The 25,864-nt window shown below is 43.1% G+C and overlaps 1 protein-coding gene and 1 long non-coding RNA gene across 3 annotated transcripts in view; one reads left to right on the forward strand and one right to left on the reverse strand.

Annotated features, from left to right (window-relative positions):
* The window catches only part of LOC309493474, a 71,738-nt gene extending 48,083 nt beyond the window's left edge, over window positions 1-23,655 (forward strand). The window contains exon 2 of the long non-coding RNA XR_014203953.1: window positions 23,573-23,655. This is a non-coding gene — a long non-coding RNA (uncharacterized lncRNA). The remainder of the gene's footprint in view (window positions 1-23,572) is intronic.
* Window positions 1-25,864, reverse strand: part of mettl15 (methyltransferase 15, mitochondrial 12S rRNA N4-cytidine) — a 119,409-nt gene that overhangs the window by 4,885 nt on the left and 88,660 nt on the right. For both annotated transcript variants that reach the window (XM_082162609.1, XM_082162607.1), the window contains one exon: window positions 19,232-19,312. In XM_082162609.1, coding sequence (XP_082018735.1) covers window positions 19,232-19,312 — 81 coding nt within the window. The remainder of the gene's footprint in view (window positions 1-19,231; window positions 19,313-25,864) is intronic.

Here is a 25,864-nt window from a genome sequence, read left to right on the forward strand (position 1 = left end):
CTCAACTGCTGTTTTAACAGCATCAAATTTCTGTGTTTGTTAGAGGGCGGAAAAGTGAGTGCTTCACTGTTTCAGTTCACTGTTCATTGTTGCCGCGGTCATTCCCCTGTGTGCTCCGGCACTGGTGAGAGTTTTTCACTTCCTGAAAGAGCAACACGGGTGCGTTTGCGTCTTTTTCAAGATGCCTTTCCACCCGATGCGATCGTTCCCTGTCCCCCCATATGGACGGTCACAATGGTTGTATCACGTGTTTGTATTATATATGTGTATATAATGTATGTGTATATATGCAGCACGTTGAAGCAGCTTTTGTGGATAGTTTATGTTTTCATTGCGAGGATATGACTATCGCGGTGTTGAGATCGAGACTCGCCTTCATGCGTGAAGCTGGAGTCCCCATTACCACGTCCCGCTACGGCGCCGTGTGGGATGGGTGATCAGAGGATCATAATGAGGCTTACCCCACCCGGTTACCAATCCCTGTGGGCCCCTCACTCCTCTATCACATCGCAGCCAGTGGAGCCCCGTTGAGCACGCTGGTCCCTCTGTAATGGACCGACCAGCCGTTTCATTTGGGCCTCTCCAGGGAACATGATGCCGATTGCAGCATCGGAGGGTGAGCTGACCTCTGGAAATGATGACTCAGCTGTGTTGTCTCCCTCTGGGATTGTAACGTTGCCCGAGCCAGATCCAGAAACAGGCTGTCGAGCTCGACTGGAATCTTCCACCGTGTCCCGAACAGTCCCGGTTGGATGATTGGTATCTCGGGACGGGCCGCGCTGGTTCTCAGCTCGCCGCCCCAGTGCCTTTCTTTCCCGAAGTGCATGGAGAGCTTACCAGGTTGTAGAAGGCACCTTTCTCTGCCAGAAACTGCCTGAATAAGCTTTTCCCCCCTCACTACCCTTGACGGAGGAGCGGTGAAGGGTTGCGAGGCTGTCCCTCCAATGGAGCAGTCTAGCGCGACACAGGTTCACCTGTATCCGGACGGACTCTGCTTTTTGGATGCGGCCCCTCGTCTCCCTCCTAAGGACTGTGAGTTCTTGCCCGTCCGAAGGGCAGAGCTTACAAAGCCTGTGGGCAAGCCGCCTCCACTTGCGTGCCATGGCACTGCTTCAGGTCTATCAGGCCAGGGCACTCATGGACATGCACGAGGGTAGTCCAGACCGTGCGCTCATAGGTGAGCTCCGCACCGCATCCGACCTCGCCCTCCAGGGCACGAGTGTCGTGGCGTGCGTGATGGGTCTGGCAATGTCCACGTTAGTGGTCCAGGAGCACCATCGTTGGCTCAGCCTGGTCATATGGCGGATGCGGACAAGGTTCCATTCTTGGTCTCCCCAATTTCCCAGGTTGGGCTGGTCGGCGATGCGGCGGAGAACTGCGCCCAGTAGTTTTCTGCCGCCCAAGCGCAGACGGAGGGCATCCGGCACATCCTGCCCCGGCGGCCCGCTGCTTCCACCCCACCGCCGGCGGCAGTTCCTCCGCCTGCTCGTAGCAGAGGGTGTTCCCCTACCGCCGCTCCTGCTGGGCCTCCGCAGCAGCCTCCAGCCAGGCCTCAGCATAGAGCCGGCCCCGTAGGGATGCCCAGCCCGCTCTAGGTGCTGCCAAGCCAGGTGGCAAGGGACAGTGAAAGCGTTCCTGAGCTTACCGCTCTGGGATGGAGGAGGGTACTTTAGAGTTGGTCATCCACTCCCTCCCCCCGGATGAGGGCCGGGTGGATTCTTTGTTTGCGTGTGTGTCTGTTCCACCGCTGGCTCCCCAAAAAAGGGCGGAGCAAGCGGTACCCACACTTCAAAGAAAGAGCAAATTCCTCTTTTCCTGGGCCCCAAGAGGGCAAGTCTGGTGGTGTGTGACCCTGTAAAGTCTTGCACCCCTCAGCCCCCTCTTGTTCGCCAGCTGGCAGCTGGGTTCGGTTCGAGGACCCGGTCATCCACCTTCTCATGCATCCCCTGCCACCTAGTGGAGTCAGGTAAGTGTTGCACCGCACACTCAGATCCCGCCTTCGGGCCTCTCGAGCCGGATCCCTGTCCTCCACCTCGCTGCCCCACCTCGGGTACGTCTGTGGTTCCCTGGCCCCATGGTCCGGTTTTGTCTAAGTCTAAAACGCTTCCAACCGATGCCCAGCCTGGCCCCATTCGGTACCTTCAGACCCGGCTTGCGATTCATTTCGCTCGGCTTCTGCCCAGGCTCAGTGATATTCATCATACCTAGGTGTTGAGCAGAAATGCTCCTAAAAGATTTTTTAGTGAGATCCATCACACCTAGGTGTTGAGCAGAGCTCCTGTCCTGTGTGTGTGCGCCGCAGTCCTACTGGTGAAGGACGCGTGCTAGCCATTCCCTCCAGCCGGTATGGAGTTTGGCTTCAGAGCCCGTACTTCATTGTACCCTTATTATGTGGTGGGTTACGACCATCTTGGTGCTGTGCCAACTGATACGGGCCCTTTTTCAAAAGCCTCCGTTCACTTGTAAACACAGAGTTGCATTTTCAATGCCCCGTCCCCAAGCTTGGTCTGCAGCGTTCGACCTGAAAGACGTGTACTTCAGATCTCTATCCTTCCACTCCACAGGCTTACTGTGTTCTTGCATTCAAAGATACGAAGTATCAGTACATGTTCCTACCCTTCGAGTGCTCCATAGCCAGTTGGGTCTTCAGGTCAACTGGGAAAGAGTAATCTCGCCCAAATGCAGAATATCTCTTTTCTAGCATGGAGGTGGTCTCAGTCTAGCGCATCTCTCAAGTGAGGTGTGCCAGCTCAGTGCTATTTAGAAGTGAGAAAGGGTCCCACTGAAACTTTCAGAGGCTCCTGGGGCATATGGCAGATGCAGCCGCACGGCTTCCTCCATATGGAGACCGCTTCAGCACTGGCTTGACGACCGAGTCCCGAGGTGGCCGAGTGACACACTCTGTGTAAGAAAACAAACACCCTGGCCTGTCGCCAAACCCTCAGCCCATAAGCAGACCTTTGTTTACCCGGGCTAGTGGTTCCTGGAACAAGTGTCCTCCAAATGTTGGCTGAGGGGCCACATATAAAGGGCATGCAGTAACAGAGCTCTGGGCGCCCTCTGACTGCATTTGGCATTCGTTGCCTCGAGTTGATTACAGTCCCTCGCTTCGAGACACCGCTGCTCAGTGAGCTTGTACTGTTCTGACAACATTGCGACCGTCGAGCTGCGCTCCCCTTGCATGTTGCAACTCGCCCGCCACCTCCTCCTTGGAGTCAGAAGCTTCTAAGGTCGCTTCATTCCACCTATTTTTGCTGGCCTGCTCAATCGTGCCGCTCACAAGCCTCACGACAGCCTCCGGTCCAGATACAGTGGAGACTCCATCCCCAGCTGGCCAGCTGTTTCGGACCACTTCGGGGCCGCACAGCCACGTCTGTTGCCCCTCCGGACTTGTCCTACGCCAGTTGTTTCTTCTTTTGTCTGAGTGGACAAAGACTCTGGCCACAGCTGGCCCTGGGCCCCACAGAAATGTGTTCCCCAGTGAGCTTTCTTGCACTATGGTGCTAAAATCAGGAAGAGATGGAACCTGAGGCGAGCAAGGAGATATATCCGCCTTGCGCCCCTCCTTACCCTCTTGGGTCTTTTTCTCTGGTGCTACTGCACTGCAGAGACCGCCCCTGAGACATCGCAGGCAGTGACTAAAAAATTCTGTTTTTTAAGAAACAGTTCTCCTGCTCGCATGGTCTCCAGTAGAGGGTAGGGACTTGCTAGCTTTCGGTCAATGAGTTTTGCCTGGAATTTGGGCCGGCTAACTCTCACAAGTTGAGAACCCAGTCTGAACGTGTGCCCAAGGTTCCTACCTCTCCTACGGGACCAGGTGGTGAGCCTGCAAGCGCAATGTACTTTCCATACATAATAAAACGTAATTTTGAGGGGGAAAAAAACATATTTTTTTATACTAAATGTATGTGCTTGGTCAGTGTCATTGTGGGTTTTGGTTCTTTTGCTGTTGTGGGCTGTAAAGACCTTTGAAATAACTGAAATCATTTGGCGAAGTGATATGGAACTGTAATGCAGTCAAGACCTGCTTGGAACTACTTAAGCTGTGTGTTTCCCTGAAAATAATTGCACACCTCATAATGTTCGTCAAACAATTAGATTCAAGCATTCAACAGCCCCGTAGTATAAGCTTTCATATCAGACATCCAAAAACTTCAATTGATGAAATAACTTAGAGTAATTACGTCATTCTATCCAATGATGACTATTCAAAAGTGTATTCAGAGTAAGACTAAATAAATGTTTATGGAAGCAACATAAATCGTAAATGTTTAGTATTTTTTTAAACACTAGGCTATATCAGTTTGTTGATGTAAGGTTATTAAAAGTCTGAATCTCTGAAATGGATATTTTACCCTGTCTACTTTCATGATAGCCACTAGTGAAGGGAATGAGATTGTTTGTTTTTACAGTGCCATCAGCCAATCAGCATTATTGACGTCATTTAATTCCCTGAGGTTCTGAAGTGATTACTCATGTAGCATTTACAGTTCAGTTGGTTGGCTCAAAAAATGTCTATGCCCAGAACTGAGTGCCCATGAGCAAACATAGCAAATTTCAAATAGTGTACTTTCGAGGGGTCAGGTGCCAGTCAAGCAAATGATGTTCCATTAACAAAGTTCAGGAGGAGCATGTTCAAATTATCTATCCAATAAACATGTCATCAGAAATGATCACGTCTATCCTATCAACATGAGAGGAGGCCTATATACACAGTAGACTCACCTACGTTCCTCAACAGTTTTCAGCATCCCTCCACCACCCCGACTCCTCACTCTTGGCTGGTTCCTACCACAGTCAGGAATAATGGGGGTATACTCTGGGTTCAGGCCAAATACAGAGCCCGGAGCCCTCTCCTCGAACAGCACGCCAAATATGCATACCATTTACTCTATCTGACTTATTTGTAAGTGTGAACTCGTTAACTGCCATTGAGATAAATGTGAACACTAATGGATTGCTCTCTCCAAATGTAATTATCATCAAGTGTAGTAAATAAATTCTTAGTCTATTGCTGTTTGCATTAAGGGGGAGATCAGAGCAGCATTTTTTTTTTAAATACAGGTTATGTAGACTATCCAAAAGTGTGGATTCATTCAGCATTTGTTAATTGGACAAACCCACTCAATGTGACAGAGGAATGGTCAGAGACCATTAGTAGGCAATTGAGCCAAGTAGACATGGACAGATGGACAGAATAATTTTGGCATTTGCATTTAATAATCTAAGCAGCTCTTACTCCTTCAGAGTGTGGCTTTTGGTGAAATAAACTGATTCATTAAAATTATATAATTACAATCACTTTGGAGCTTATAATATGACAAAAAATGATTTGAATTTGAATTGTGTAAATTTGAATTATTGACAAGTGTATTTTAAAAAGCTCTGAATTTGATTTAAGCGAATATTGAACATTTGAAATTTAACGAACTGAAATGTTTTTATGGCTGAATTTTATAGACATGTATTTTCAAACTTTTTTTTCTTTTCTTTTTTTTCTGAATTCTTAGACTGTAAATGTCCAGATAGATATATATATATATAGATAGATAGATATTCTTAATAACTATATTTATTTATTACATTTTATAACACACCTCTTCATGCCATGACCATTTTTTATAGTATGTAAGTATAAGTTAGCATGGAGAGCACATTATGTATAATGCTAACATTTTCACTTTTCTACTGTCCAGTGATAATTTGGAAAGAAAATTATCAATCATAGCAATGAATGCAACATTTCCCTTTGTTTGTGCCCTTCATTTACACGCAAACGGAGAATTCGCCTCTGAAAATGATTCTTTCTAAAAATTCCGGCCAGTGTCGACTGATTGGGATCACGCTTAGGGAGCCTGTCATCTTTGAGTATTGTTAAAACGAGCCAATGCACATTGGCGTGCATGAATTGCATCACATGCTCCGCCCCGCAGCGCAGGTATAAATTCGGAAGTGGATGCACGCATTAGTTGTTTTTCGCAGAGGAGCCGAGCGGAGCCCAGGGTCAGCGGTGGTCCAGCAATAGTGGCGACAGGACGACGTCTCCGTTCCCTCCTTCAGGGAACGAAGGTTACATACGTAACCGAGATGTTCCCTTTCAGTCACTCACGTTCGAAGTAGTCAACATGTCGACTGATTGGGATCCCTATTAAAACCTCCTGATCCTCCCGCATATTGAGGCAGCGATAGGACAGGGTTTAGGCCAGGAAAGTCACTGCTGTTCCACAAGCTGTTCCACAAGCTGTTCCAAAGCGTTACCTTTTGTTGGAGGGCATATGCTGCGGAAGCCACATCCTGCCCGTAGGGAGGTAACATGTGGAGAATAACACATATGGACTGAGCGAATTACCGGCAGTACAACACATGGAATGTCACTGAGATGGCTCCAGCCGATAACAAGGGGGAGACGCAACCGGTCAGACACGGGCTCGCCGGAGGGAGCCGTACCGTGGAAGAATACACATATGGGATCGCCATAGGGATCGCAACATATGGACCCAGCCTAGCACAAGTTCCACCAGTGCATAAGAGTGGTAGGCCTAGCATTGGACGCTCCGCCACGTCAAACGCCGAAGGGATGTGGAGGAACTCAACAGGGTTCGGCTAAAGGGGAACTCAACTGGAGCAATGGCGCACGTATCCAGTCCATAGGAGGGAAATGGCGCAGCAAGCCGACACTACAAACCGGGCTAACAGTGAAGCTGGCTTCATGTGATGGGAGCCCACGGAAAGCAACCGGCTCTACACATAGGCTATTTTCCTAGCGAATGTGCTGGTGTTGCCCAGCCCGCAGCTCTAAAAGATCTGTCAGTGAGGCACTCTGTGTCAACGCCCAGGAAGGAGCTACAGTCTCTCTTTGGAGGAGCTGACTACCCAGGTGGGCACGTTGCATCTTGGGAAAAAACACCAAGATGATGGCAACCACTATGCAGTGGGCCAACCTCTGCATGGAAACAGCCTTCCCTTCTGCTGGTTTCCAAACAGACAAGAGCTGGATGAGGTCCTGAGGCTTTGCATTCTGTCCTAAATAACCGCAAGGCGGAAGGAACAGGGGAGGTCTCTGAGTGAAGTAGCACAAGAGATAAGTCCCAAGAAGGTATAGAGGGGGCGCAAAGCGGATTCAGTCTCCTTGCTCGCCTCAGGAACCTGATGATCAAGTCGTGCTTCCTTATTAGATCTACTGCATCATGATGTGCGATATTATAAAGGCAACATACATTTTGAGGGTGGAGGGAGACAGCCCAGGCTCTGACCCATGTTGCAGGAAAGAAAGCACAGAAGTGATCACTTTCGGGGTCTTCCCGTTTGAGAAGAACACCAACAATGAACAGGTTCCACTTCAGGTCGTAAGCAAGCCTCATCTTTATAGAGGGAGCTCTCGCAGAAGTGATGGTATCTACGATCATTTTGAGGTAGATAGCTGAACCTCTGCATCAAGACATGGATTTTCCAGAGGTCTGGTGCGGGTGCCAACGGTGCCCCGTTCCTGAGATGTTCTCAGAGGAAAGGGTCAGGAAAGGGCTGTCGAAAGGAGCATAAGTTCGGGTGAATGAGGTCCAGTTGGGCCATTAACCCTCTGGGGTCAGTTGCTTGATTTTTTTTCACATAGCAGCAATATAGACTTAAAATACTTTGGTCATCATTTTTGGTCATACAGACTTAAGAAATATGAAAGAATAAACTATTAAATGTCTACTTTTTTATGTGTCCACTTACAATCAAAACAAAACATTGTGCTTTTGTAAAATAAAGAAAATAAACAGGGTGTGCTTTCTGCCTCACTCCGTGAACTTTTTTTCTGGAGCAAGTCTCTAAAGTTAAACAAAACTCAGCAAATACTATTCACCCAGGCATGAGCTATATATCTTTATAATAATTTAAGTGTGTACTTTTAAATTATCTAATTCAAAACGAAAACAAATATTCTCTGTTTATGTAATCTGTATGAAAAGAGAGAGATGTCAGTCATTCTCATTTCAGCTCATTATAGCTCATTATCTGCTAATGTGAACGACCACGGAGAGCGCGCGCAAATGATCTGAGGCAATACATGCAAACGTGTCAACGCCCACATCAACTCGATAAAACACATAAAGTTTAATCAGATTAAAGTAATTTACGTTGTCTTGCGAGGCTGTGAGGAATAATCCTGGGAAATTTACCTCAGAAGTGCTGGTTTAGTTTAATTTCGAAGAGCAACGGATCCGGCTGAGGAATAGTAATTCGTTACATTTATATCGCGCTTTTCTAGGTACTCAAAGCGCTTTACATGGAAGGGGTGAATCTCCTCAATCACCACCAATGTGCAGCATCCACCTGGATGATGCGACGGCAGCTATATTGCGCCAGAACGCCCACCACACACCAGCTTTCTGGTGGAGAGGAGACAGTGATGAAGCCAATCAGTATATGGGGATGATTAGGAGGCCATGATGGACAGAGGCCAAGGGGCAAATTTGGCCAGGATGCTGGGGTTACACCCCTTCTCTTTTTCGAAGGACATCCTGGGATTTTTAATGACCACAGAGAGTCAGGACCTCAGTTTAACGTCTCATCCGAAGGATGGACGAGTACGTTTTTTATTCTTAAGTGCTTTGTTTTAATCGCGATATGGAATATTGTCTGTAAATTGTTCTGGGATGAGTTTTATGGATTTTGACATGTAAAGTGTAATGGTGTGTAAAGTTTATGTGTTTTAAGACATTCCAATCTGAGGTCATGGATAGTTCCCGCTGAAGTCTGTTTTGTTCATCTCTCGTGGGACCTTGGTCCTTAAGAAAGACGGGGTCTGTTAGTTGCAGGGGTCAGGTGACCTCTTGCTAGGGCCCTGAGCAGTACCATTTCTGGAAAGATCTGTCTTGCAAAATTATCAAACGTTGACAACGTTCTTCCTTTAGTTAACCAATAAAAGTCTTTGGTTAGCAGACTCTCTGGAGCCTGTGGTGATTCATGGCTCTGGGTTTGGTGATTTGAGTCTGGAATGTGAAAACTCTTTGTGGGATTATGTATGAACAAAATCACCTAAAAGCTTCAATTGTGTTTGGTTCATTCTCATAGTCGTTACACTTACATATAAGTGTTATACTTCATTAAAAACTGTTTATTTGTGTACACTCATAATAAAAACAAAATGTTGTGTTTTTCGTAAAATAAAGAAAATAAACATGATGCGCGTTCTGCCGTCTCTCTCAATGTGAAGTTCATTTTAATGAACTAATTAATTCATTTAAGTTTCATTTCATTTTGAAACACAACAGAAAATGATCTGTAACTCAGTGAATGCTTGTCACACTGACATGAGACATGTCTTTACAAAGCTTGAAGTCTCTATTTTTAAATTATGGAAAATCGTATATCAAAAACAAATATTCTCTGTTTAAGTAATCCGTATGAAAGCAACGACATGTACAGTTTCTCCAGCCCGTGCTCATTATCTCTAATGTGAGCACACCCACACGCGCAAGAGCTGTTCACATGCAAATCGTCCACGTGAAGGAACGTAGACCTGTAAATGCCCTCATTACCTCAAAAACAAAGAATCAGAGACTTCAGTACTCCTCTGCTTTTCATCGAGTTTGGAAGACTGTGTTTGTGCTGTGCTGTGCCGTTTACCTTGGATTTACCTCAGAAGAATTAGAAGAACACGATTTGAAGATGAGAAAGATTTTTAAGGTAAGAAATGTCCACACATAACAGTAAGCATGCTATTGTTGCATTAACTTTACATTGTAGCTACTAGTTAAACTGGTGCCAGACTAAAATGTATGTTTATGTAATATAGGCTATATAGACAGAAACATGTTGAAATATGAACTATAGACAGGTAGGCAACCTTTTAATGCTAAATTTATATACATGTACGACACAAGGATGTTTTTATGTTCGATAATAAAACACAGCATGATATAAAAGTAGGCTAGTATGGGTGTTAACTCTAATATGGTGAATATTATAATTTTGAAACCTGTGTTTACGGTTAAATACTGTGTTTGTGGATATCTGCTCAAACGTATATGTATAATGTGGTAACAATAATGTTTCATAGTTTGGAGCGGCTCGATTGCTTCAGTAAATGTTCTCTGCATGTGCTGTGAGTTTGAGTCACTCGCGCTGTGCGTTTGAAAAGCAAAATGCGCCAAACATTAGGCTTCATGTTTTTACTCCAATCTCATTTCATAACGTCATAACGAATGGAAACATTTGAAGTAGCATATGATGATAATCCATATATTTTTCTCTAGTGTAGTGTACTGAAGTGTTCCTTTTTAACGATTTATAGGCCGCTTGCTATAGGCTATTGTTATTATTATTTTATGCTACATGTATATTCATACAAGGCACAACAAACCTGGTGTTCAATATATATAAAAATCTAAAATGTATTCCCAAAATCGTGCAGCCCTATAGTTTCTCTTGATATCAGCATGTTCACAGTTGTTTCATGTTTTTTTTTTGTTTTTTTTTCAGGGACCAGATGCCACTGATGAGTCTTGCTGACTTCAACATTCACATGAGTCTCTGTACATGAACATGCTAAAATGAAAAATCAAACACCTTGGAAATGACAGGTATATACTATGTTTCAGGAATGGCACAAAGGTGTGGACTGTTGAAGTCTCTGTCTTTAGATCAGTGTGCTCAATAATGTGCTTTTGGATCTTTGGATTATGTTGTGTTATAAATAAATCCAAACAATCAAAAAGCCATTCTTTTTTAAATCTCTCCTCATTCTTTCCTCATAATGATAGGGCCTCATAGCACCTGAAAGGGCCATTATGGGAGGGTCTTTCTCAGGAGTGAAACACATCAATATTCATGATGATTCACGCCTCCTCGCATAAAGCTTTCTTACACAAAACATGTCTTACAAATTTTAAATCAATATATTGTTTGATCTGAATGAGTATGCAGGATGATTTTCACATAGTTTTGAAGCAAATATTCTAGGCTACGTGATAGAATTTTCAAAAATCTTATGATTTTTTTATGAAGAAATAAATCAGTATGGGTTTCATAACCTTATTTCAGTGACTTTTTTTTTCACAAACCACGCATAAATGTCATTATCTCAAAACTACAAACTCTTACATACATGCTGCTAACATATTTTTGTAGCAGAGTTTGTGCTGAATACAGTGTAATCAGACTTTAGCCATGAAAATGTCACAAGTAACAGAAATAAGCACAAATGTCAGAGCATGTCAGAACACCTCCAGGGACCAGAAAACACCTCAGACCCCAGAGGGTTAAGGGGCAACTAAGAAGACCTGCTCCTTCTCCTTCCTGACTTAGCACAGTGTTGTGCAAGAAGTGCTCACTGGGGAAACGCATAAGCCCCATAAGCCCTTTGCGTAAGCCCCGGGGCCAGCTGTATGCCAGTGTCTCTGTGTCGAGGGTCTTCCACTCGGTCAGGGAGTAAACAACTGGCAAGGGGACGAGTTCGGAGAGGCAAACAGATGTAACTGTGCAGCTCCGAAGTGATCCCAGAACAGCTGGACCGCCTGGGGATGGAGTCTCCACTCTCCTCGGCCACCAGAAGCTTCTGACTCCATAGGAAGAGGTGGCGGGCGAGTTGCGACATGCGAGGCAAGCGTAGTGCAACGGTCGCTGTACTGAGCAGTGCAGGCTTGCTGAGCAGCGGCATCAAGCAAGGTGAACTTCTAACAACTCGAGGCAATGGATGCCAATGCAGTTGGAGTTTCGCCCAGACCCACGTTACTGCATGCCCGTTATACGTGGCCCCTCAGCTGGTGTTAAGCAGACACTTGTTCTAGGAGCGTCTGGCCCAGAGAAGCAAAGGTCTGAACACGGCGGGCTGAACAGAGTTTGGGCGGCAGGCTGGGTGTTTGTCACACGGAGTGTGCCGCTCTGCCACAGCCACCTCGGGACTTGGCCAAGAAGCCAGTGCTGAAGCGGTCTTCAAATGGAGGAAGCCGGTTATGTGCGGCTGCGGCTGCCATATGCCCCAGTAGCCTCTGAAAGTTTCAGTGGGACCCTTTCTCACTTCTATGTAGCACCGACCGGACACGTTCCTGCTGAGGACCGAGTTCACCTCCAAACCGGAAAAGAGATCCTCAGTCTGTGGATGAGTTTACTCTTCCCCAGTTGACCTGAAGACCCAACTGGCTATGTAGCACTCGAAGGGATGGACTTGTACTGAGACTTCGACCCTCAAACGCAAGAGCACAGGTATGGCCTGCGTTGCGGAAGGGGACTCTTCCAATCTACCAATCTTGGGAACGGAGCATTGGGAACGCGTTTCTGTGTTTGTAATTTGAACGGAAGCTTAATAAAGGGCCCGAATCAAGAGACACAGATCCAATATGGTAGTAACTCACCATGCCTGAGTACAATGAAGTACGGACAACTTTCAGAAGCCGGCCCTCATATCGGCTAGAGGGACGGCTCAATCACATCCTTCGCCAGTAGGAAAGCGATGACCGCGCCCACGACAGACGCACATTCGGAAACACTGAAGTGTAACGAATAGCGCTGAGCATGGCCAGGCGCCAGACTGAATCATCTAGCCGAGTCTGCTGGCACGGAGGAACCGGTTGGATCGGTCGGGAGCACCATCTAGTGCTTAAACGCATCGACTCAGAGTGAGGCAGCGAGGTAGAGAACAGGGACCCAGCTCGGAAGGCCCGAAGGCAGCTCGAAGCAAGGTCTGAGTGTGTAGTGCAACACTTACCTGTCTCTACATGGTGGCAGAGAGTACGTGAGAGGGCGTAACCGGGTCCTCGAACCGCACCCAACTGCCGGCTGGTGATACAAGAGGTAGCTGAGAGGTGCAAGGCTTTATAGGGTCGCACACCACCAGTCTGGCCCTCTTAGGACCCAGGAACAGAGGAAATTGCTCTGTAGGCACCGCTGGCTCTGCTTTTATGGGAGCCAGTGGTGGAACAGACACATACACAAACAAAGACTCCACCCGGCCCTCCACTGGGGGGAGGGAGTGGATCGGTGACCATCTCCAAGAGCTTTCTCCTCCATCCCTGAGTGGCCCGCTCAGGAGCGCTTGCGCTGATGCTGGAGCGGGCTGGGCGCCCTGTCTGCGGCCGGGTCCACGCTAAGGCCTGGGTGGAGGGCTGCTGCGGTGGCTCAGTGGGAGCAGAGGCGGCGGCAGACGGACAACCTCGGCGACGAGTAGGCGGAGGATCTACCCCAGGCGGACGGGTGGAGGCAGCAGCGGGCCCCCGGGGCAGGATGTGCCGGATGGCCTCCGTCTGCTTCTGGGCAGCAGAGAACTGTTGGGCGAAGTTCTCCACTGTGTCGCCAAATAGCCCAACCTGTGAAATGGTGGAGTCCAGAAATCAAACCTTGTTGATTTAATTGAGTACACAAAGATCTAATGCACTTCAGACTGAAAAATGCTGATATGGTATGCTTTGTTCATAATGTATGGACTGGACGAGTATATTTGTGCATGTTAAATCTTACTAAAAGCATTTCCAAACATCCTCTATTAACACAGCACTACAGAGCAGTGAGGGTGCCTTTTCAGTGGCAGTATTATTATCAAATTCAATAAGTGAACCCCTTTAGACAAGAAAATTGTATATAATTATCTTGCCTGTGCAATTACCCATTGGATGCAATTGGAATGGCACTTGCAACTTGTCTTCATGCAAGATGCACAAGGAAACACTTGGATACGGCAGTTGATTTCTACTTTTATCATTTCTTACGGGTTTATAGTCACTTAATTGAATTGTTCACCCAAAGAGGAAAATTTTATTAAATTTCTTGGTAGCTTGTGATACTAAATAGTTGCCGTTGTTAATATGAATGTATTTCAGGGAGAGAAAAAAAGAAACAAGCCTGAAAACATGAGATGAGAGATGTGGTTTCACTCAGCTAGCTAATTACATGTTAAAAGGCTTATTTCAAAACAAACATGCCTAAGGTTTAGCTGGCTGCTAAAGGTTTGAAATAACATAAAGTCCCAAGTCAATAAGACTAACTGATTCAATATGAACTAATTCTAAAAAAAACAAAAAAAAAACAGTATTTCAGTTCTCTGAAAATCAATAAGCCGATGGCGAGCAATTTAATTTCTTTCAGAATGGCCATTTATTACTTAAATTTAAGTATGCAATGAAAAACTGATTGTAAATCCTTTAAGATTTCAGTGTTGACTTGAGCTCCATTTTGTGAAGCAGGCTGACTTGTTTTCTGATGCATTGCAGTGAAACCAAACAGTGGGGCTGTTTGGGGGGGGGGGGGGGGGGGGAGTCAGGTACACCCCATTCACTGGAGGTGAATGAGGCCTAATGGCGCTCCTACACTCTGACTCACCCCATGCAATTTCCCCTTGCATACCTACAATCCCCATCCCCCCATCCCTCACTGCCCCGTCTTTGGCACTCTCCCTGTTTCGAAATGTCAACCATGAGGTAAAATAACTGACTGGCTGACTGGATGGTAATTGTATTGCTTAATAATTGATAGGCTGAGTGTTGATGCTGCTGCTGGGCTGGTGGAAGGAGAGAGGGAGCACTTTGCTGGCCTTTCACTGTTCACAGTCAAATTTCTATACAACACTACTATGACTACCATTTCACTACACTATCTCTGATGATACTGATGACAATATAATAAAAAAAAATGGCTTGAGGCATTAAATGTGAGTTAAATGTCTTTACTTCACTATTCATAAAAAAAAAAAAAACAAGGCTTTAGGCTTATTTGTGGGGCTTGTTGGAAGGCTTGTATTTATGTAGTCTTAACTGCTGGGAAACTGCAATGGAACACACTGGACATGCTAGACCAAATGGAAAACCACATGACTTTGTTTCAGGAAATGAACCAGTGGAATCGCATGGTGCTCCATGGAATTTAGCATTCTTGAGACCACAATTAGTCTATTAAATTACAAATTGAAAGACGCTGCATGCATAACTAAAACACTTTAATTATAACTGGCAGGTCTGCTTAATCAAAAAAATTATTACATACAAAATAAAAAAGAAAGATTATATTCGATGCAAGAAATTCAACCTTTTTTGGAACGAGAAACTATCCACAATTTATAGGAACAGATCCATCATTTACTCTAAGAAGCTCTCTGCATCTAAATTCAAGGACTTCTCTTGATGACAGTCCCTCTGAAACTCACAAAGAGAGACTAGAAATTTAAATGAGTTTCCCATTAAATTAATTATTCATTTACAGCATTATTTCTGAATGAGAATTGACCCATGAATTTCCATCTAGCACATGACTGGTCAAAGCCCCGGTAGCTGACTAACTATATGGATGACAAGTGACACACCATCCAAAGGGCTTAAATACCACAGTAAAGAAATACATAAAGGACGAAGAGGGTATAGGAGAGATAGAGAGCGAGAGAGAAAGCAAGAGTGCAGGGCTGGGAATTAACCAGTGACAAAAAAATCCTCTGGGTCCCTCTAGGTGAGTGTTTGACTTCCGGTTGGGCAGCTGTTTAATTGTGAAATGACTCAAACCTCTGATGATCTGAGGTCGGTTGGCCATCTGTCCAAGCAAACACGGTAAACAAGAGGGAAATGCTGGCCACTGTTTATGTCATTTTTCAACCTGACTGTCCACATTGTCAGTCAGACCTTCTTTGTGGCAGCCTGTTTATTCTTTTAGTAATTAAAGGGCCTTTAGTTAGTTATTCTTTATTTTGTCTATATATAACAATTAATTTATCTGTCCATCCATCCATTCTTCTGGTTCATCGCCTTTTCATTTAGCAATCTGCCAAAAGGTGTTAAGTTTTCCAATACAGATCAGGCCCGTTTATCGGTCACTGTCATTATGCAGCTTAATTTACAGATGGAAGGAGACAATTGTACACCTATTAAGAGCAATTGATTGGATGTACTTGCATGGCTGCCAAGAGCACCATACCTCTTTGAACAATGCAGGGTGGGTATAGAGAGGGGGGTCAGGGGTTTAACAGCCCATAATGGGAGCCAGGTCAGCCATTAAAAACCCCTCTGGCCGTCAGCCAGGAGGAATCTGCCTGTTTCCGCTACTGCCCTCCAGTTCTGTCCCTGTCTGCAAAGCTTTAATGTGCTAATGCACAAACGTACAAATGGGCCTCAGGGTGGCACAGAGCGGTTTACCGGATCTAGGAGGCGGATGGATGTGTACTGGAATACCACAGCAGACTGGAAAAGTATGGGATCCAGATTAGTGGAAAAGAGAGCCATAGTCAATACCCAGAAAGGTAAGCGTGACAACTTTACCATAAGCATCGCATAATCATCTTTACTGAAAAGGAGGTCTTAGGTTTGACAGCACAAGTGGAAGAACCAAGGAAATTATGTCTTATTTGTGAACGAACAGTTGAATTGAGTGGAGTGGGGCAGATTTATCAACAGAAAGTACAGATTTGCATTTTAATAAAACATACAAAAACTGTTTTTCAGCACACAGATAAATAAATTTTGTATGTAAAATAGGCCTACATGTATATATTTATGTAAGCTGCTTTGGATAAATGCATCTGCCAAAAGAATAAATGTAAATCTTTTAAATGACTTGATTTCGAACTAAATCATGGCTGCAACTAACTGATCTGGGACACATTAAATTTCAATAAGCATCTTTGTAAATAAAACTTAAAAACTTAAGCAAAAATATGTAAAAACATATTCCTTTATTTGGTGATTTTATTTTATTTGGTTTTAGAGCATGTACACTGGGATGTTATGGACCTATATTATATGCCCCGACCTAAATTAATCACTGTATCAATTTATTGAACTTTAGAATTGAGTTCATCAAATCACTGCTAAGCCAAAACAGGACGAGGGGAGTAATGACATTTGCAATTAATGTTTCTACCTTTTTAAATTATTGATTTAAGCACTTGGTAAATATTATTAATAGTTATTATAAAGTTTCACCAAGGAAATTAACAATATTGGTGGTTATACTCGGGGTTCCTGGCTATACTGATCTGCAACCCACTGAAATTTAGGAAAATTAATAAATCAGTAGCTTGGTGATCTATCTCCAAATCTAAGTTCGTAAGTGTTGAACCCACCCTAATAATACTTAGCCTAAACAGTCCTAATCTTGTCAATAGCCTCTATAGTCTCATCTACAGTCATCTCATCTAATGGCGGGGTTCATCTGCCACTGCCCTGGCTGCATTTCAAATAGAGCTGTTACTACCCCCTCCTTCTCCCCAATTGCATTAGTGCTTAACCAGGCAAACCCTGAGAGGCAGCAGTGATAACCATTACAGACAGTCGACAGGCCCCTGCCTCAATTCTACCACACAAGCCGTCTGATAAAACAGACACGGCTGCCGTCCCCCCACTCCAGCTATGTGAAATACAGCGAGCGATGAAACCGCTTCATTCCGGCGGCCTGTTCTCATGCTCGGATGAGTAAGCACAGCAATAGGAGGGGTAATTTACACCCCAGCCAAACCTGTCATTACCCGAGGGCACTTGTTATGGCTGCACCCGATGTTTTTCCAATTCACCTCCAACCCCTGTGACTGTCAATCTCCTGAGTGGATGTAGTCGGGGGGAGAGATGCAGGGGAGCGGCACTGGGAATATTCCAGGCTCATGCGGACAGCGGGCAATTTTCCTCGGAGGGGATAATGGGAGTGGAGAGGCAAGAGGCAGGACTGCCACCGTAAGCAAAACGATTCTGATTGTCTAACTGTAGCACGCCAGCCTTCCAAACATTCCAATGCCGGTGTTGTTTAAAGTCTTGCCAACTGCTTTTCAAGAGTGCTTCCCCTACTAACACACACACAAGCTCTCAACACTCTTTATTCTTTTCCCACGAGTAATCCACTTTATTCATGTTTTCGCTCAGCTAAAAGTGCGAGATCCAAAATTGTGTTGCAGTATGTGTGACGTGACCTGGCTGTTTACACGGTTCTATTCGCTAGATTTACCATTTTAGGGATAGAAAAACATGTGCATACCTTTTTTCCCTGCATTACACCTGCTGAATCTCCACCTGGGAAGTACAGATGATTGTGAAAATCTCTGTGCACTGTGCTCTATGGATCCTGAGACACACAGAGAAAGCTCAACACAGCACAGGTCTTCCTCTAACGTCGCTCTGGGACTCTTTGAGGTCCCGTCCTCCAGAGGTGGGTCCAGGCTGTATGCGTGTCCCTACAAAATTGTCTGTGAGTGTATGTGTGTCTCTCTAGCAGGCTGCTCTGCAAAGGAGATGCACAAAGCTTATACTGTCATTAGTAGCCTATAACAACACAGCATTCCCTAGACCCCGCAATGAAACACAAAACATTTTAAACAATGCCACAAGATAATTTATATTACAGTGTCATCTATCTATCTATCTATCTATCTATGTTGTCAGATAGCCCCGCCTCCCTGAGGTTTGAAATCAGACATCCAGCAGAGACATTGTTATGTGCTGATGGCAACGTGAGGCTAGTCTGATTTTAGAAAACCTGAAAACAACTGCTTTATCCACTCTATAACAAGAGTGAGAATGATCTTGCTGAATTATTTGGTTTAGGTACTGAAAAACAACCTCAATTTGTTGACTTCACCTTTTAATTTAATCCTCTATGATAATCTATGACAACATTTCAATAATCTATAATTTCTTAACAAATTTACAAAGGAGATATTGATGTTTATTGACTATCCACTGCAATTATAGAAGTGTCATAATCATTATTGCAAAGCCTAAAAAATAAAGCAGCACATTTAATTTCCATGGGATCAATTTCAGTCAATTTCTGTTTATTACCTAAAACAATCTGTGCATCCATATAGTTTGTACTTATACAATTTACAATTTAAAAACGAGGGATGTACTGATATTAAAATTTTGGCCGATATGTAATGGTCGATACCCAATAAATAGTCGATATGAAAAAAAAAAAATACTATTTTGCCTAAATACATAAAAAAAAACAAAAAAAACACTAAAAGTTCTTTAAATGCTAAGTGAATTTAGGCATTTCACAATATATTGTGCAGTATGAAAAATGGATATTGAGATCTGTTGTCAAATTATTTGTGTTTTTTATAGATGAAGCAAGCATTAGATGACTGTCACAAGTGTACTCCCTCACTGCTGCTCACTCCCAATCAAAACTACAATTCCCAGCATTCCTCCTGCTCATCACCTACATTTACTCAGCCATAATCTGCACCTGCACCTGATCAGCACGCTCATCACCACAGTATTTAGACTCACACCTCAGCCATTTGATTGGTCAGTAACTTGGACTACTTTCCCCATCTACTCACCTGAGATATTTACTTCCTGCGATTTCTCCAAGTTCCTGTCTTCCTTGTCTGTTCTCCAGCGCCAGCATCCCTCCTTTGTTCCTGTAAGACAAAGACATTGACATTCACTCATCTCTCTCTCGAGTCTGATATCTCCTGACAATGACTAAGTAAAATAGAGGAAATGAGCAACCAAAATTAAATATGAATATCCATTATTGATTGATAACAAAAATAGCATTAGCTCATACCCAAAATAGATCAGATTTATTGTGCATCCCTATACTTAAAATTTTTAGATTGTGATACGATGCAGAATCATTCCAATTTAGTTATCAGTGCACCAGTGGCTTCAGGATAAACTAGTTCTAATGACCATTACCCACTATAGAAAAATGAGCATTAGAACAGGATGCATGTGCATATTAATATGTATAAAGAGCTTAGGACATTCTGTTCTGTTTTATGAATGCATCTGAGAGGTTATCTCCTCAAACCACACAGACGGTTTGTTCTATAAAAGATCAGGAATATGCAGAGTGAGTTGGATATGTGCAAAGTATTTTTTAAAGCCTGTGTTTTGAGATTTATTTAGCTTGATTTTCTCCTCTTCATATATTTTCCTCTCTTTGTTATCAAAGTTTTAATTGAAAGTCAGTGAAAGGTGGCAGAGCACCCAGCTGAGCTCTCAACATAGCTGTCTTCTCCTCTGGGTTAGATCTTCCTCCCATGAGGCTACGAGCCCCTGCGTCATTCACAAAAATCATTCAAATAGCTTCGACCTCAAAGCTTCGTCTTCATTCAGAAATCTTTTTATAGCACAGCCTGTGCCGGAGAAGGGGCGGATGATGAGAACGGTTGGCCGGAGGGGGAATGGAGGTGGGTATGAGACTGTGTATGTGCGCTAGGCTGTATTGGGCGGAGGCTGCTTACATAGCACCTGACACCAGCCCTGCTTCGCTGCCTCACCTGTCTGTCTCCTCTCCGACACGTGTGTGATTGGAAGAAGTGGGAGCCGGTGCTGTGACGGACTGCTGTGAATGTGTGCTCCAGCACCATGAAGGATCATTGGCTGAGAGTAAAGACGTCACAGCACCTTGTTAGTGAGATGCTGCAAACAGAGCAGCATTGCTGAGGAAACAGAACTCGTCACTGAGAGAAACCTTATTCAGAGAATACGACACACCCACCAACAGCTCGAGCTGTAAATAACTTCAAATTATTTATGGAGAAAGCTGCAAAAAACACTATGAACTGAATGAACAAAAAAAGATCAAATCCTGAAACTATCCTAAAATAGGCTACATGCAAACAGTAAATATAGCCTTTATATTCAAGGCTGCAACCAAATATCCAGATGTAGCCAATTATAAAATGTATGGCAGTTATGAGTAGGACCATTCCTATATGCTTTAATAGCTCAATCAATTATATGTATTTAAAGGGATGGTTCACCCCAAAAATTACAATTGTATCATCATTTACTCACCCTCATGTTGTTCCAAGCCTGTATGACTTTCTTCTGCAGAACATATAAGATGATGTTTTGAGAAATGTCTCAGGGTCCAATGTTGTTTTCTTCTTCAAAACATCTTATTTTCTGTTCCGCAAGAGCAAGAAAATCATACAGGTTTTGAATGACATGAGAACACACATTATTAGGGTATCTCCCTGTTCTGGTTAGTCTAAAGGTGTCTGGAGAAATAAGAAACAAAGGCAAACATTTTCAAAACTGAGTTATGCATGAACCCGAGTCTCTTAGACTATCATAGACACTAAGATAGTGTGGTTAACCATTGCTCAGAATCAGTTCTATCAAAATCCAATCAAAGAACTTTGAAGCAATTTTACACAATTTAAGTGTTGCTATAGTTACTGTGTTTTGCCTTTTTAGGACAGAACACCCCATGAGGCACTCATAAAACCTTGCCGTCCCAGTACATACTAGCTGATAAGCTTGGAAATCCATTGTTACCCGTTAGTGTACAGATCTGAGTGGATGGGAAACAAGCACTAGGATGGGGATATGAACATATTTCTGACATATTCCCACAGAGGAGACTGCTGGGAAATTAGTGAGGTGGCACTAATCAGCCCCTGTGTGTTTATTGGGGGCTGGGGGGCAACTGGAGTGCATTAAAAGCCATTAGTTGCCTCTAACATGGCCACGCTCACTTATTTTAACAGATTCATACAGCAGGCTGATTCTCTGCACAGAGGGTGTATCTGTATGCATGCACACACACACCTCCCGATCCTTCACATCCTCTTCAGCGTGCGGCCCATCCAGCCGTGACTGCACACAGTCAAATTGGTTTGGGATGGGAGGGGAAACTGTGAATAGAAGCTGTTTGTAGTCAAAAGCAGCTGGACAATTGAGTGATGGGAAGAAAGAACAGAGGAGAGATGGCAGTGTGTAATACTCTTGATAAACAAGGTGATAACAGTACTTAGTGTACTTAGGAATATTTTCATATTCTTGAACATGGTGTAATGCTTTTATAAAAATATAAGCATATTTATAAAAAAATATATTATACATACAGTCATGTGAAAAAGAAAGGACACCTATTTGAATCAGGGCATAATAAAAAATCATGTCCCCAGGTCTCACAGACAAGGCTTAAGCCTAGTCAAAGACTAAAATGCATGTTTGAGCTGTTTTAACTGAAAGCTACTTGCACATGTCTTAAAATAAGTCAGTGCCATTGTTTTGTCTCAAGATGCACACCAGTAATGTTTATTCTAAGGAAAATTATTAAAACCTACTTAAATGTCCTATTTAAGTTAAAGCTTAAAGGGATACTCCACCGATTTTTCATATTAAACTATGTTATTCCCTTAACTAAGACGAGTTGATACATACCTCTCTCGTCTCAGTGCGTGCACTAATCCCTCTGTCTTGCGGCGAAACTTTGTTTGCACTTAGCTTAGTCCAGTTCATTCAATATGGGCCAAGCAGAGAAGCTACCAAACACCTCCACGTTTTCCCTATTTAAATACAGTTACTCGCGTAGTGTAACTCGACCTAGGACGGTGACACAAAAAAAAACGTTGCGCTTTTCTAAGCGTGTAAAATGGATAACTATATTGTATGGCGGAATACCATAGCAAGTGCTTGTAAGCACTTCGACTTGGCGCAGTAATATCTTCACTCGTGCGCAGTAATATCTTCACTCGTGAAAAATCCTCTCACCGGCCCCTGCTCCCTCTAGTGAAGATATTACTGCGCCAAGTCGAAGTGCTTACAAGCACTTGCTATGGTATTCCGCCATACAATATAGTTATCCATTTTACACGCTTAGAAAAGCGCAACGTTTTGTTTTGTGTCACCGTCCTAGGTCGAGTTACACTACGCGAGTAACTGTATTTAAATAGGGAAAACGTGGAGGTGTTTGGTAGCTTCTCTGCTTGGCCCATATTGAATGAACTGGGCTAAGCTAAGTGCAAACAAAGTTTCGCCACAAGACAGAGGGATTAGTGCACGCACTGAGACGAGAGAGGTATGTATCAACTCGTCTTAGTTAAGGGAATAACATAGTTTAATATGAAAAAACGGTGGAGTATCCCTTTAATTCTGGTTTAATCTAAGCCCTGTCTGTGACACCAGGCCCTAGTCTTTTGCAGGTCTTAAAATTAGGTAAATACAATCTCAGATGAACAGAAACACATGACATATTACACTGTGTCATTATTTATTTAGCAAAAATAAAGCCAAAATGGAGAAGCCATGTGTGACAAACTAAGTGCACCCTATGATTTTATTATTTGTAGAGCCCCCTTTAGCACCCATAACTTGAAGTAATCCTTTTCTGTATGACTTTTCTATAAGTCTCTCATATTCTTGCCCACTCTTCTTTACAACATTGCTTTATTTCTTTGAGGTTTGTGGGCATTTGTTTATGCACAGCTCTCTTAAGGTCCTGCCACAGAATTTCAATCAGGTTGAAGTCTGGACATTGCAACACCTGAACTCCTTTTCAGGCTTGAACTAATATAGTAAAACTGACAACATTATTAACTGTTTTATAATTGCTTTGGAAGCTGGCGATTATGGTAAGGGACGTTACATTTCCGTCACCGGCTTTAAATAGAAATCTCCCTCTACCAAGGTGACTTCATCTCCACAAATAGCATCCATCTCCCCTGCTGCCAAAACCTTTCCAGATGTCTGAGGTATAGCTTTCAGATAATGGACAAAAAAGGCTTCCAATAAAAGTTAATTAAAGGGATACTCCACTTTTTTGGGGGGAAATAGGCTCATTTTACAACTCCCCCAGAGTTAAACAGTTGAGTTTTACCGTTTTCGAATCCATTCAGCCGATCTCCGGGTCTGGCGGTACCACTTTTAGCATAGCTTAGCATAGATCATTGAATCGGACAGGACCATTAGCATCTCTCTCAAAAAAATGACCAAAGAGTTTCGATATTTTTCCTATTTAAAACTTGACTCTTTACATCGTGTACTAAGACCGACGGAAAATATAAAGTTGCGATTTTCTAGGCTGATATGGCTAGGAACTATACTCTCATTCCTGCGTAATAATCAAGAAACTTTGCTGCCGTACCATGGGTGCAGCAGGCGTAGTGATATGACGCAGCGCCTGAAAATAGGTCTAATAGGTTAGACAAACTTAATCCCGGTCACGTTGGATTTTCGTTAATAAAGTTTCTGTTAATAAAGTTACTTACCACCTGTCTGACTCCTGTTTTAACCCTGACAAACATGTGCACCATGCTGAAATTCTGTGGACTTTTGAGATTCTTTATTCCTATTATGCACAGTATTTTTGTAGCCTTTTTCTTGTACACACACTTCCAAACATAATGTTCTGGTAGTGATGCTATACTGTTTGAGTTGCAGAAGTCAACATCTACTTGTGTGTTCCCTGAGTATCCGTAGCGCTCCCCCTCTCAGAGACTAAAAGTGAAGTCACGGATGGTTCTGAGATCTGAAGGAAAAGTTGTGAAGTGAATGATGCTATATGTTCATGTGACTGCATCAGTGCTGCCAACGCACACCACAGCCAGAAGGGTCAGCCTGAAATAAACTGGCACCAGAGCCAAGAAATCCTCTTTAGCTCGCTCTCTTTCTCAGCAAGAGCTCCATCACAGTTCACAAACTGCTTGCTTTTGTTTTTGCAAAACTCTGTAAGTAAAAAAAAGCGAATGCATGTGAATGCAGTGCGATACAACCATAGCTGTTCATATTAACTTAGTTCACTTACTTTCAGGCATCATTTTTACAATTCACACCTATATTCATTCCGTTTTGGCAGTACATGTTTTTGACAAATGCAATGTCATATCTGAGAATTTGTTAATGTATTTGAATGTAATTAGAATTACCGTGCCGCTATCTTAAATCTCACACTTTCGATCATCACATAACATCTTTCCAACTCTCATCTCACAGCAGGATCAAGGCTTCACAGTTAACACATTAGTATGCAGGCAGCTTGTGAGAGTGGCTGTGACGTCAGCAGGAGTAGAGAGGGTGGAAAAGGTGTCCGAGGGAGAACAGAGGCTCTGGCTGATCGCACCATTATTAGAACAGCAAACACGCTTAAACACCATTAAGTTCTATGTTACATGTGCCGTTTAGTTTCCACGGTAACGACAGGGAGGTGTATATTTAGAGCTGATGGAATAAGATCGTGAAGGAGAGGTAGAGATTTGGTGGTGGAGTAAGAAGCAGATGCAATTGATCAAAAAGTACAAAAAAATATATATATCTTTGACTTGATTGAGTCATATTCAAAGCCTCTCTGCTGATTCATGCCAGGCTGACCAATCCAAACTAAATAAAAAGAGATCTGTTTATCTTCTCTTTTTCTCTCCAACAGTCCTATCGGTAAGAGATAACGATAAACTCACTGGAGAACAGGAGACCAGCTTCTTGTTTTGTTTGAGAATTTGTTTTGGGTCTATAAATCTTAACCAGTTTGAGGCAGCACTGTCTTCAATCCGAACCCATGTTACTTTACTGAAAGGTCACTGTTCCTGGCAATATTTAGCATAATTTTCTGGGAAAATAAACATTAATGAATCACAATAGGTTTAAAGAAAGGATATTGATTGTAACATATTTGGCAAAGAAACAGACTAATGTATATAAAAGCTAGTTTCTATTAATTGTATTAATCTAGTATTTCTGGTAACACTTTATAATAAGGACCCATTAATTAATGCTAGTTAATGCATTAACTAACAATTAACAATACATGTGTTTTATTAATCTATGTTAAAATTAGAACTATGTTCATTTGAGCTCAGCCCATTAATTAATATTAGCACACACATTGATTTTAATAATGAATGAAATGTTTAACAATTAGTAAATGTTAAAGTTAGCATTAACTTAGATTGAAAACCGCTTTAGAGGTAATTTTCATTGTTAGTCCATGTTAACTAATGTTTTCCAAATCTGTATTTAAAAAGGCATTAATTACCTTATTATTATAAATAAAGTAATATCAATATGTTTATTATTTATAGTAATTATATCATTTATACCATAAACATTTTCTTATTCATTGAAATGTAATAGATGATTGAAAAGTTCATTCTTATTTAGGACCTAAGAGGTTCATACATTCTCATTCAGAGTGAAAGGATATAATGATGTGTTAAAATCAGAGGCTGTGAGCTCAG

This window comes from Leuciscus leuciscus (assembly GCF_965113295.1).
Source record: "Leuciscus leuciscus genome assembly, chromosome: 2".
Lineage (NCBI taxonomy): Eukaryota > Metazoa > Chordata > Actinopteri > Cypriniformes > Leuciscidae > Leuciscus > Leuciscus leuciscus.